The sequence below is a fragment of the Symsagittifera roscoffensis genome, chromosome 9, assembly GCF_963678635.1.
Source record: "Symsagittifera roscoffensis chromosome 9, txSymRosc1.1, whole genome shotgun sequence".
Lineage (NCBI taxonomy): Eukaryota > Metazoa > Xenacoelomorpha > Acoela > Convolutidae > Symsagittifera > Symsagittifera roscoffensis.
The window spans coordinates 32,294,163-32,306,974 of record NC_087070.1 but is presented as its reverse complement, the minus strand read 5'-3'; the positions used below and the strand labels follow the sequence as shown (position 1 = coordinate 32,306,974).

General features: G+C 37.6%; 2 protein-coding genes across 2 annotated transcripts in view; one reads left to right on the top strand and one right to left on the bottom strand.

The window, feature by feature from the left end:
* LOC134854647 (uncharacterized) overlaps nt 1-12,812 on the top strand; it is a 350,978-nt gene that overhangs the window by 248,517 nt on the left and 89,649 nt on the right. The window lies entirely within an intron of this gene.
* LOC134854124 (protein KATNIP homolog) lies at nt 3,482-8,387 on the bottom strand. The gene has a single exon (XM_063870244.1). The coding sequence runs from the start codon at nt 8,341-8,343 to the stop codon at nt 3,646-3,648; it is 4,698 nt and encodes a 1,565-aa protein (XP_063726314.1). The 5' UTR covers nt 8,344-8,387; the 3' UTR covers nt 3,482-3,645.

Here is a 12,812-nt window from a genome sequence, read left to right as displayed (position 1 = left end):
AGAAATAATAAAACACACAAAAGTCGAAAGACAAACCCATACCACAAACAATTTGATTTTTGAAAAAAGGACACAACCAACAAAACATAAGAAAAACCACAACAAACCCAACATAAAACGTTGTCACATAACAGGACCCCTCACAAAAAACCGCATGAAATCATACTCCCACTCCTGGCCTAACCCACCAGGAAGGACGTCCTGAGCATGCTCTATAGCCGGCCTAACCCACCGTGCTACATCCACGCTTTGTGACCACACCTCTATTTTTAATAAGAGCTACTCAAGTGTGAGTAACTCTTCAAAATAACCGAACTAAAACAAAAAGCTTTTGTGAAAACAACTAACTAAAATCATAACTAAAAAATATTAAACTAATAAATGTTTTATAAAATGTAAATTACATTATGCAATACATAGATCAGAATACAACACCAAGGACGAACATCCAAAGACAAAACGACCCCACTACACTCGAGAGAGAATGACCAACCACAATCGATATGCCACTCACAATCACAACTCAAAGGATTTAGAGTACGACTTGACTTCGCAGAAAAGGACTTCATTGAACTAGACCAATGACCACCTCGATGTTCAAGTATACGTACAGATCCGAGTAACCAGGCATCCCCTCCACGCACAATCTCCACGCCATTCCCAAACTAGATCAGACACAAAAGAAGTTCTCCACGCAGAACAGAAAAACCTGACATAGCCAACCATTCTGAAATCAGATTTGAGTTTGTTGCAAAGACTTAGTCGTTGTCACTAGAAGACACAACGTCTTATGTCTCTAACTCCAGCTTCCTGGAACTTCTTTAACAAAAAGGAAACAGAAGAAATAAGATGTTCGCCAAACACCAACTTCCATCATCCATCCTTCGAATTGCAGAAGAACTATTCTAAAAAACTCTGTAAAACCCGGATGGGTGGAACCTGATCTAAACTACATTTTATGATTGGATAATTTAGATATTTTACCAATGTAAAGTATTTAATATTAACCAATCATGATCCATCTAACTAACAACCCACTTATTTGTAAGTGCTGAAGTTACTTGTAATTTCAGCACCAGAGAGATTTGAATTTAACTTAGAAATTAGTTGGACTCTCCCGAGCACTTCAGCAGCCGCAATAAACCAGTATACCCTAGATCTATTGAGCCTAGCAGAGACTAGTTAAACAACCTGAGACTAGATAGTATAAGAGTAAGATTAGGATCGGTATTAGACTAAGAAGTTGCACGAATCTATCCGGCCGAAAATAAGATAGCGTGACGAGCAGACGGTGTACCCTATCCGAAATTACTCTATGAGTTAACCAACTCGGTCCTAACTCACTTCACCGAGGACCATAAATTTCCTGTAAAAAAATTAGGCAAAGCCGCTGCATCAGGGGAATTTGCTACAATTTGTTTGCTCTCTTCTAAGCTGATTTAAGTTTTGACGCCGGAAAATGCTGATATTCAATTTGAATATTATGATGTTTTTTAGCAATAAATTTTATCGTCGGTGATATTTAAGCTGATAAAATTACTCCATACACTATCTTCATTACACAAAATTCGAACTATCTTTAGTACACAAAATTCTGCATTACACAAAATTCTGCATTACACACTATCTTCTTATCCGAATGGATAAGACACTCGACCCTTCAAGCGAAGTTCGTGGGTTCGAATCTCTTGTCTGTCACTTTCAATGAGCTCAAGAGACTCATTAACGTGGTTAACAATAACTTATTTAGATGAACAACCGATTAATTACAAATGGGAGTTATCGATGAAGTGCTGCGTATGCAACCCAAAAAACTAAACTGTCCAAAAAGCTGTCAAACTGTCTCAGCCTAGTTATCAACACATTAATACAAGTGCTCGAGATAATGAGATACAAGTGATCATTAATACAAATTAATACAAGTGATCAGAATTCGATGAGATTAATACAAGTGATTCATGTTTATATAGTTTTGAGTTTTTTTAAATTAGGTTTGTTTGCGATACAAGCAAGCTCAATGATTAAATATTGGATTTTTGAACTCAGGAGCAAGTTTTTGAATGCTAAAAGGAGTCTTCTAGCACAGGGGATACTTTTGGCTCTATTAAATTTTTTCTTTTATTTACTCTAGTTTGCAATAATTAACCTAAGTTAATCAAACTAACTATTTATTACGATTTTTTTCCTATTACGGAGGCGAAAAGCATCACTTGTGGCACAAAAATATCTGCCACAAAAAGTTTTTTTATATAGAGTAGGAATCTCTACACAGTTACAGAAAATTACTGCGTGAAAAAACCAAATTATGAAAATCTAACGTTTTTTCAGAAAAGCCACAAACCATAATTTACACACTTCCATTTCAAAAACGCTCATTTGAAATGCTTAACCACCTCAAGAAGTCATTAATGGAAAAACTCGTTCTTTCGGAGTTTCTTTCCAAATTTTAAAAAAAGTCTAAGCGGAGTTTTGTATTGCTTACGATACAATGCAAAAGTAGCATTGCAAGCTAGCGACTAGGAAATGAGACAGATATTATAAAATCGTTAAATATATATTTGAAAAATATATATGAAAAAGTAAACAAAAAAAACATTGGAGAAGATCTTATCATTTTCGGAGCAGTCAGCACGCTGACAAAACTTGGATAGTGCTTCACTGAGCTGAAAACAAAAAACTGCAATAACAATCTGTTGCCATCAAAAATTCCGAGCGATTAACTATTAAAACTGGAAAATTTTACAATGCAACCGTCCTAAATTGTTTCTAAGGGAATAATCAATTCGATACATACTGAAAAAAACAAAGTCCAACCGCGACTTGAAACCCAGACCTTAGAGCGCAGAAGCAACCGCATTACCCTAGACCAAGTGGGAAAGGAGCCTGAAAAATGTTAGGTTTAAAAAGAAAGCTAGTTCATTTTCTTTGTTTTTCAAGAAAAATGATGACGGAAAAAGTCCTCTTGCTCTCGTGAAAACACGAAAAATGTGAAAAATCAAGACACAAATCTCAACTCAACGAAAAGGAGCGAAATGAATCAACCAAAATAATGATCAAAATTTTCATAAAACAAACTTACTATGTAGTCGCAAAAAATCTTGAAACTCAATTAATTGTACCATTAGTAATATTGAAAAAAATTCTGAAACAGTTAAGCCAGCGGACTTTAAAAAGAAAGTCTTGCTGCGGTAACTAAGCCAACAAAAATAAACAAGATAGACAACCTTTTTCGTAGCTGAAATTTTCCAGTTTGCAAAAAGTTAAGGTTCTACCAAGACTCGAACTACACGCCTTTGTCATCCCAAGCATGGACGTTATCCAAACATGGACAATGCGTTCTTTATTGATTATAAAGCACAATACCCAATGACCCACTCAATGTTAACCTCGAAAACTTCTATAGTCTGATTTGATAACGCTCGTTAGCTGCAAGCGTAATACTGAGAAAAACTTACTCAAGATTTTAAATTACAAGCGACTATTTACATACATGTATGACTTGGCTACACTACTATATACACTTTTCACAAACTTGACAATCTATTTATACAATTAACATAGAACATTGAAATTTGAACAAAATTTTTCACAGCTAAGTTCCAAAAAGTTCTAATCCATATAGCCATTTGCTTGTCTTTTTCAAAACTATTTTCTGGGAACGCACGTCTTTGGTCTGTTTCTTTGATTCGCGGAATCACTGCTGTTGTTGCCAGTTGCTGTCTGCTGTACTTTAACACTATCATGCACTTGATTTGGATCTTCCAGCTGAACCTCATTTTGTTCAGGGTTGAAACCTTTCAAGTCAATCACTTGGCATCTCACTTCTGCTTCCATTCCGGGTAAAATTCCCCTTGCTACATTCATCGCTGGTTTCAAAACTCCCTGATACTGGATCAAATCATCAACCAAAACGGCCACTTCTTTAACTCCTCTAGAAGGTGTTTTGGAATAATTCCAGACTCGTATTTGAGACACTGGTTGAGGTTGGTCGAAAACTAAGTAGATTTTGTTATTAGCTTTCGGAAAAATGGGCGCCAACCAAGAATGACTTCCGTCTCGTGAACTGTTCACGCCGTCAACCAACTTGTCGGGAGTTCGGATATCCGACTTGGCGTTTTCCAATTCGTTCACGCTTCGTGGATAGGCATCGATTTGATTCGCTTTCACTCGGATTTTCACGTTTCGATCATCAAGCAACTCAATGCCGTCAAGGCCAACGTAGTAAAGGTCGTTTTGGCTACTTTGAATCATAATCGTGTAAACAAAACCACAAGGGCAGTCTGGGATTTCGCCTTGATACGGCGAGTATTTATTGAACTCAACTCGTTGCCGGAAATTATAGCTCGTATGACCCGGTGCTCTTCTTAGGGTAAAACCTGCATTTGCAGGCGACACTTCGCTTTCGTCTAAGTAGACTTTGAGTCTTTTCACTCCTCGAAACGAATCTTCCCAACTCTTATTGTAGTTCCAAACGTCAAAACCCGCAACTGATTTTGCGTCCTCGGGTAAATTGATAGTCAATAGGTGTTTGCCATTTGGAGTATACGGTATAAGCCACATATGACGGTCGTCATTGCTTAGATTTTCCCCGTCAATCAGTTTATCAAGCGTTCTCACGTCTTTGGTATATTCAGGAAGAGTGTTCAGATCTGTAGGACTGGCGTTAATCATGGCAGCTGTAATTTTTATTGGGCGCAAACTTTCATCTAGCAACTGAAGACCTGTTAAGCCCATATAAAACGCGTCGCCCCACGGTTCCAGCAACTCAAACACTACTTTATTACACCTATTTGTAACTTTTGGCTGCTCACCTTGACTATCTATGTCGAACATGCTCTCGATAGCGCAGTCGCTTATGCAACCTGGCTTCTGATTCGACGCCACAGTTATCGGTCTGACATCACTATCTTCGCCAGCTGTCATTGGTCGATCTGACTCATCGCAGTTCAAACTTTCATTCCAGTCGTTCAAAAACAATTCGTCGTTTTCAGACACCATGCTCAATATATTCGCATCCATTGTTAGCATAACTGTATCTCCGTAAGTCTCTTTGAAATTTTCGCCCAATTCCCCTGCTCGTTGGATCTCCCCTCTGAAAATTGGGTTTCCGTCTAAGTGAACTTGAATCAACTTCGCTCCTCGAGACGAGTGTACGCGTGACTTACTATAGTTCCAGAACCTCATCATTGCCAATGTGCAACTTTTTTCTAACGTCAGAAAGACAAAATGATTCTGTGAAGCTGTAAAAGGGGCCAGCCACATATGCGTATCATCTCGTGTATTGTTCACACCATCAATGAGATTTGTCACAACTCTTGGATCTTTTGAGTATTCTGGTAACACATTAATATCCGAGGGATCCGCTTCGATTTTCGCGAACTTGACTTTTTGGCCTCGGCTGTCAAACAACTCAATTCCGTTCAGCCCAACGTAGTGTTTATCACCCCATGTTGACAAAATATTGACAACTAGCCTTGTTCCGGATGGTAATTCTGGAATCGTGAAAGAATCCCAATCTACGGATCTAAGCTCAGATTCAAAATTCGGTAAGGACTGACTATCTCCAAGTGAGGCGTTACTGTCAGTCGAAAAAGTTCGAACAGACATTGGGGCACCTTTCGTGCTACAAATTTTTGGCTCCAGTTCATTTAAAACATCCAAACTTTTCTTTTCTGCGGCCGTTTCACGTCCTGACCTGGCTCTCTCGAAGGCAAAAATATGAGACCAACTCTCGTCGAGTCGATCGTTCAGAGCGGAAATTGGGTCTTCGTTATAGTCAGATTTTCTTGCAGATTCATTGTCACTTCCTTTGACATCCGGCACCGGAGTTGGTTGGTAGTGAAATTCTTCGTTGGTCGTCAGATCCAGGGAATCGAAAATTCCAGACAGTTTTGCTAACTGTTTTCGTTTCGTCTTGTCGGATTTTTTCGGCTTGACTCCCGCTGGCTCAACTTTCTTCGGCATTGTTTTATCTTTCTGCTGACTAGTTAAAACTGGTTTTCGGCCACTTGATTGAGTCAAAAGCTCCTCCAACGAGAACTCAGAATCATCCGGACACGTAACATCAGCTACACTCGCAGTAGGAGGATTGAACGTGTTACTTCTCGCCGAATCAGGCGCTAGAACAAATGACTTTGAGATAGAATTACTTCTATCTAATGAAACTTGCGGCTTTTCTTCTATGTGAATGATTTTCTCATAATCGAAGATATGATTCCCACACCCTTTTTCCAGCTCGCCACTAAACACTAAAACATTATCGATCTTAACTTCAAAATTCCTAACTCCTTTATTTAATTCTTTCGGCGATTTGTTGAAATTCCAAAGTTTGATGGTCGTTAACTTTTTTGCTGCATTCAATGAGAAAAATAACTCGATAGGGTACTTTGTATACATGCAACACCACATATTTGAAGATTTTGTAGTTTTCATTTTTTTGTTCAGTAGAACTTTCACGTCGCTAATTTGATCGAGAGCGTTGATAACCGAAAATTTTGAACAGACAATTTCTTCATTATTCTCACCCAGAAATTGAACTCCAGTTAGACCAATTTGAACTGGGTCGCCCCAATTTGAAACTAATTTGAGACAAATCGTTTTGCAAATTTCGCTATTGCCGCTTGATACAGGAATAAACCTTTCAAAATTGTCAAGTTGATTTCCATTCATTTCTGAGCAGCTTGGATAGTTGAAATCCTTCTGTCTAGATCCCGGCCTAGAGGAGGGCTTTTCAAACCCACTTGACATTGACACTAACGAAGCTTGGCTTTCGGGCCGACTTGAACTCAGCTCAAACTTTTCACTTCGTAGCGACGCTCGACTTTCACCGATATCAATCGATTCGTTTGCTGTCAAGTTAGTTTCCGAAGACAACGACTGACTCTGAATCAACTGCTGCAAACTCATTTTGTCACCAGAAGAACCAACGTCATCATTCACTCTGTAGGTTTTAATTGCACTTGACTTTTCAGCTAACTTTGGCTCCTGCATTTCCGACGTAACCTTTTCAAAGTTAGTACTTGACCTTTTCAAGCCTTCAGTTGATTTAGAAAGAGCATCAGTAGAATCATTCTTGAAGCTTTTGTCGCTCACTGTATAAGTAGGCCGCGCACTCTTTACTTCTTTTGGAGCTATAAGCGCAGATAAATCACCATTTTCCTGAGACAGCACTTCGAGTAACATTCGTCTTTGATCAATTCCTAATTTTTTAAACTTTTCAATCACGTCTTTAACATCATTGTTGTCATACTGGGTGTTCGTTTCATTATTTTTAACATCGCCGTTACTTTGGATGACTGATGTTGTATTTTCCGTCACCGTTTCATGAGTCTTTGTTTCATCTTTACTGAAGTTTTCTTGAAGTTTTGACTCTTTTTCTCCTTTGCTGAACGAACTTGTCAGAGAATTTGTACCTTTGCTATCAGGGTACGGTCGACTAAACCTTCCCGTAGGCGTATAACACCTACTAGATTCGCTTTTGGCACTGCTAGATTTCAAAACCTTCACCTCTTTGGTCCTTTTTGGCTTATTAACTACAAAATCAATTTCTACGCTTTCACGCATGTCTTCAGCTATTTCACTATCCGAGGGGGTTTCGTCCATTATGCTTTCCCTGATACTTTCCTTCAAAATTTCGTCGAGTCTCAAACTTTGTCGCAAAATATCTCTTTCTTTTTGATCGAAAGTTACCTCGTCATCGTCGGCCTCTTCGTTGAATTCCTCGTCGGCATAATTTTGTTCACTCGTATCAACTACCGACGCCGACAAGTAGTCGTCCGATTCCGCAACTTGAACTCCGGAATCCAGCTCCTCGCTGTTCGTGAAATCTTCCGAGTACTTGTACTGAAACTGTGAACCCTCGAATAACAATTTGCCGTCTCTGTGTGTCTGTATCTCTATTTCATTATCTTGCGTCCACTTTTTGCGCTTGGCTGGAGCTGTTCTTGCTCGATGATCATTAGGGTTGCCACAATTTTCCAATTCTTTTGAAGTTTTCCTCGACGTTGGCTGATGCTGCGACTTTCTCAAACCTCGACTTACAACTTGTGTATCAAATCTTGAAGTATTTGCCCCGTTAATGTACAAATTGAAGCCTTTTTCTTTTTCGAACTTCAATTTTTCTGCTTCATTTTGCTCCTGTAATTGTTTTTTCATTCGGTTTCGTTCTTCTAATTTCAGTAAATACTCGTCATGTTTTGTCTCAATGTCAGGGTTCTCCTCGATTTGATTGTTAGATGGGGTTGGGAAATTAGTCATGGAAGGATTGTTCTTCCATTGTGATCGCTTCTGGTAGTTCTTTGAGTAATCTGAGCCTGATGAAACATGAGGATTAGTCGATGTCATTTACAATATGGCGGGTGTAACTGTTAAACTAAATAAAAACTCATGATTCTGAAACGAAATTATCTGATAAACAATAACTTAGTCAACAGACAGTTGGAAAAGTCTTTGTTACCTCAAGGAAGCAGAAAACATTTCGGGAAGCAGAAAACAAACTATCTTTTTGACACTTTTTGAAAATCGATATCTTAAATGATTGACTCTTGTTGGTTCAAACTAACCTAAAACTGCATCCATAGGTAAGTCTAGTATTCCGCCAAGAATTCTAAAAACTAAAATTTACTATTTAACAACTAATAGTCAATCACCTTTTTTCATTGGAGAACTACCATTTAGCAAAAACCTTGAAGTGAACTTAGAAAACAAATCAAAAGCCAACAAACAGCCAAAAAATATTGACTGTAAACCTTAATTCTTTTTCCTTTTACGAAACTTCGTTCAATTGACGCTGAAAAAAGCAGTGTATTAAAAATGAAGCTAACAGTATAATTTTGTACTAGCAAGCAACAATATAATTAAACACTTAAAGTTTCATGCTGAGGTCTGCTATAGTAAAATCAATGTGTCTCAAGATAGGGGAAAACTAATATTTTAGCAGAAACTTTCAATATTGTTTGTCTTATTTAAAAACCATTTTAAGTGGACTTATAAAGACTTGTTTGAAAAACACAGAATTTTGATTATCATACAACTTATAATTCACAAGACAATTTTTTGCAAACACAAGGAATGTAAATGTACAAATGCGGACAGAAATGAACTATGAATATGTTTGTTTTCGTTCGCTATTTCAAAACTTTCTTTGCGTGTGGCTAGACGATGCCGTTCTTCGAGTTCTCGAGCTTCTACTGGTGCCATTGGCAACGGCCGACGACACAGACTCGCTGCTGCTTTCCTCGTGAAGCATTTCGTGAGTCTTTCTAGGCGACGACTTCTTTCGCCGAGTTTCGTTTCCATGTTCTCTTTTCGCGCAGATGTGACTTTGAATTCTTTGGAATAGAAAAAGAAAGAAGCAGAACGCTAAGGCTATTAGAGCAGAGTAGTAAATTGAGGCTGCTGAAAACAGCAAAAGGCTCAGGAGAGGTTTGATCATCGGATATTTGGCGACGATCGATTGGAGAAATTGGCTCTTCGACGCATCCACATCTCCACAGTTAGGCAAACTCGCGATCGCCACAATTACATGTTGTGCAAAAAGCAAGCCAGCTGAAGACACAATTCCAATAATAGCTAGAACTGGACTCCATGCAAATCTGAAGCTTTCTAGAACAATTGTAGAAGTCTGAAGGGTTTGGTAGTTCAGCAGACAGTGAAGATCGGCTGCTATTTGCTTCACAGCTTCAACTCTACTGAAGTTCAGCATTTTTGTGCCTCTTTCTACAGCTTCTTGAATATCACTTCCAGAGCAATTCTACAACAGAAAAGCTTAAGCTACAAGAACAACAAAAATCCCAAGAAAAACATACACATTAAACTGACCTTGTTTATTGCATCTTTTAATCTATGAAAATCTTTAAAAAATGTCAACGAGCCTCCCTCCCACGAGAAAAATTAAGTGTCAAACTCCTTAAAGCTAGGTCATTGAAAATAAAAAAGCATTATGTACGGAATACCTTGCTTAGAAAAATCCCATAAAGGCGAAGCAAAGCAAGGCATCATTTGCGATACAATGAAAGTAAAGCATTGCAAGCTAGCGATAAAATAGGACAGAAACAAAACAGAAGAAAGTGGTTAAATAAAAAAAGTAAATTATAAAAGGGGCCCTTCCGTTTAGGTACGGTCGTGCACAAGCTGGATAGGGCCCATACCAGCACTATATAAATACATCAATAAACAATATTGCAGGAATTAAGTCAAGTCATCATTTAATGCATTGTCATTAAAAGTATTTACTTCAACCGTCCCTCCTCACAACAGCACTAACTGAATAAAAAACTGGAAACAAAGAAAAAGGTGATTTCAAAAACATAGGAGAAACACTAACACCCGAATAAAATAGGCTTTCAGAATTTACCGAGCGCCCACTAAGCCGACAAAACGTAGGTAGACGCCCATTTATCCCTAAGAAAAAATGCCAATAAATTTATTCCGAACGATTAAGCCTTAAACCTATTTTACACTACAACTAATATGCATTATTTTAAAAAAAAAAACAATTATCTATTTATCTATCAGCCCGTTCAGCACTTCACCGTACATAATGATAGATCATAGGTGTGAAAACCCGAACTTACTTGCGCCCATATTGAAACCGACTTTTCGTAGATGTCTACCACCACTGCTACATTCTCCGCAGATTCGCCTTCTTTATCATTTGGCATTTTCTGGCTAACGAAATTGAAGGTGACCGGCATTGGAAAAATATAAGATTTAGTCACTGAGTGCATTACAACCATCTCCAAGGAATCTAATGATTTAACGGGATCATTCAGCTCAATCTGGTGACCACCGATAACTCCCGCTATAAACAAGATTTTAAGTAAAATTCTGATCATATCGCGTCTATAAAACACAAAAATATTTAATAGTTGTGGGGTGCAAATTACATCTGGATAACTTAACTTCATACTCTGCCAATGAAAAAACTAAATAAAAAACTGAATCTGGAGGAATTGATACTGAATCTGATTCGTCAAAAACCTAAACGCCAAAAAATGAAAAGGGAAATATACAAATGAAATCAATCTATATTTCCCAATGCTAATTTCTATTGTTTCATGAATTCAAATTAACTTTCCAAACCTTCGAAATACCTTAAAATGCGCATTTAAACACATTAATCAGATAATTAAACTACTACTACTACTACTAAAAGAATTTATTCCCTTTAAAATATAAAGGCATCAAACAAAAGAAATGGTATGATTATGTACACAAGACATCACGAACGGCAATTTATGCAATGGCAACAAAGTAGCATTGAACAAGAGTTGTTTAAGTTGAACATATCAATTCTATTTTTCAGATAGATTTTCAATTTTGCTTTGAAAATTTCAGGCGATGAGAAAATGTCGGCTATGTTGTTTGCTGAAATCATGTTGGCATACCGACAGACGCGATAGAAGAAAAATTGCTCTGTAAAGAAGAGTCGACAATTCTGGGTTGTTGAAAGCTTAGGGCGTGAGCTATTGCGAAGGTCTTTGGCTGCAAAGGTAAAATTTATGTATCTGTAAAGGTTGAAATCAAATTGATCAGTCAGGACTCGATTAAGAAAACACATATCATGTAAAGCTATAGTGAAGGAAATTGGCAAGGAATTCGTTTTTCTAAGTTGTTCTGTATAGTCGTTGACTCCCGTTACCCATTTCAAACATTTTCTGTTAAATAATTCTAGTTTGCGGCGATATGTTAAAGATGGAAACCAGACCTGACTATACTCACAATAAAATAATAAAAAATATAAAATATAATAATAAAATACTCACAATACATAGCTGGTAATATTTGAATTTGGTTCTCATGGATACTCCATAAGGGATTGAACGTTTCAAGAAATGGAAAGCTTTGTTAACTGCAACCAGTTTGGTTTTAATGTGGATGTCCCACTTTAAATCACTAGATATCGTTACTCCGAGATCTTTGATAGATGAAACTGACGGAATTGGGTAATCATTAAGGCAAAGTGTAGATTTGGGGGAAGTTGAGTTAAAACAAATAACTTTGCATTTATCAGAATTAAATGTCATTTCGTTTTCAAGCGTCCAATTGATAAATAGATCAATGTCTATTTGAACTAAGGAAAGGTCATATTTTGAATAGAGTTTGCTGTCATCAGCAAACAGAAAACATTTAGAGGTTTTCAAGACAGCTGGCATGTCATTAATGAAGAGTATAAATAGTAAAGGGCCGAGTACACTTCCTTGCGGAACACCACTTGTTACATGGCCTTTTGGAGATGCTTCATTGTTAATTAAGACATTTTGCGTGCGGTTTGTGAGATAGGAAGCAAAAAGTTCAAGAAAGCTAACGTCAAAGCCTAAATTACCAAGTTTCAAAATAAGTATATGATGAGGAACTTGATCAAAAGCCTTGCGAAAATCGAAGTACACAGAAAGACATTCGCTTTTTGCCTCGACGTCGTTATAAATCTGATCTAGGTATTCAAGAAGCTGAGTAACAGTCGATCGCTTGGTCATAAAACCATGTTGAGCAGGTGTAACTTTAGCCCGAATTTTAGGATAAATGAAATCGAAGATCATTCTCTCCAGAACAATCGATAATTGAGGCAATATGCTAATCGGGCGATAATTTTCAACATTTTCGGGATTACTAGATTTAAGAACTGGCGTAATAAACGCACATTTCCAAAGTTCTGGCCACGTTTTAGTTTCCAAAACCTTGACAAAGAGCTGCACGACTAGAGGAGATATTAATTCACTGCAGTAGTTAAGAATAAAGGTTGGGAGGCGGTCGTTGGTAATACAAGAAGTTTTAGCAAATTTGAGAGCTTTCTCGACCTTTTTAAGGTTGAC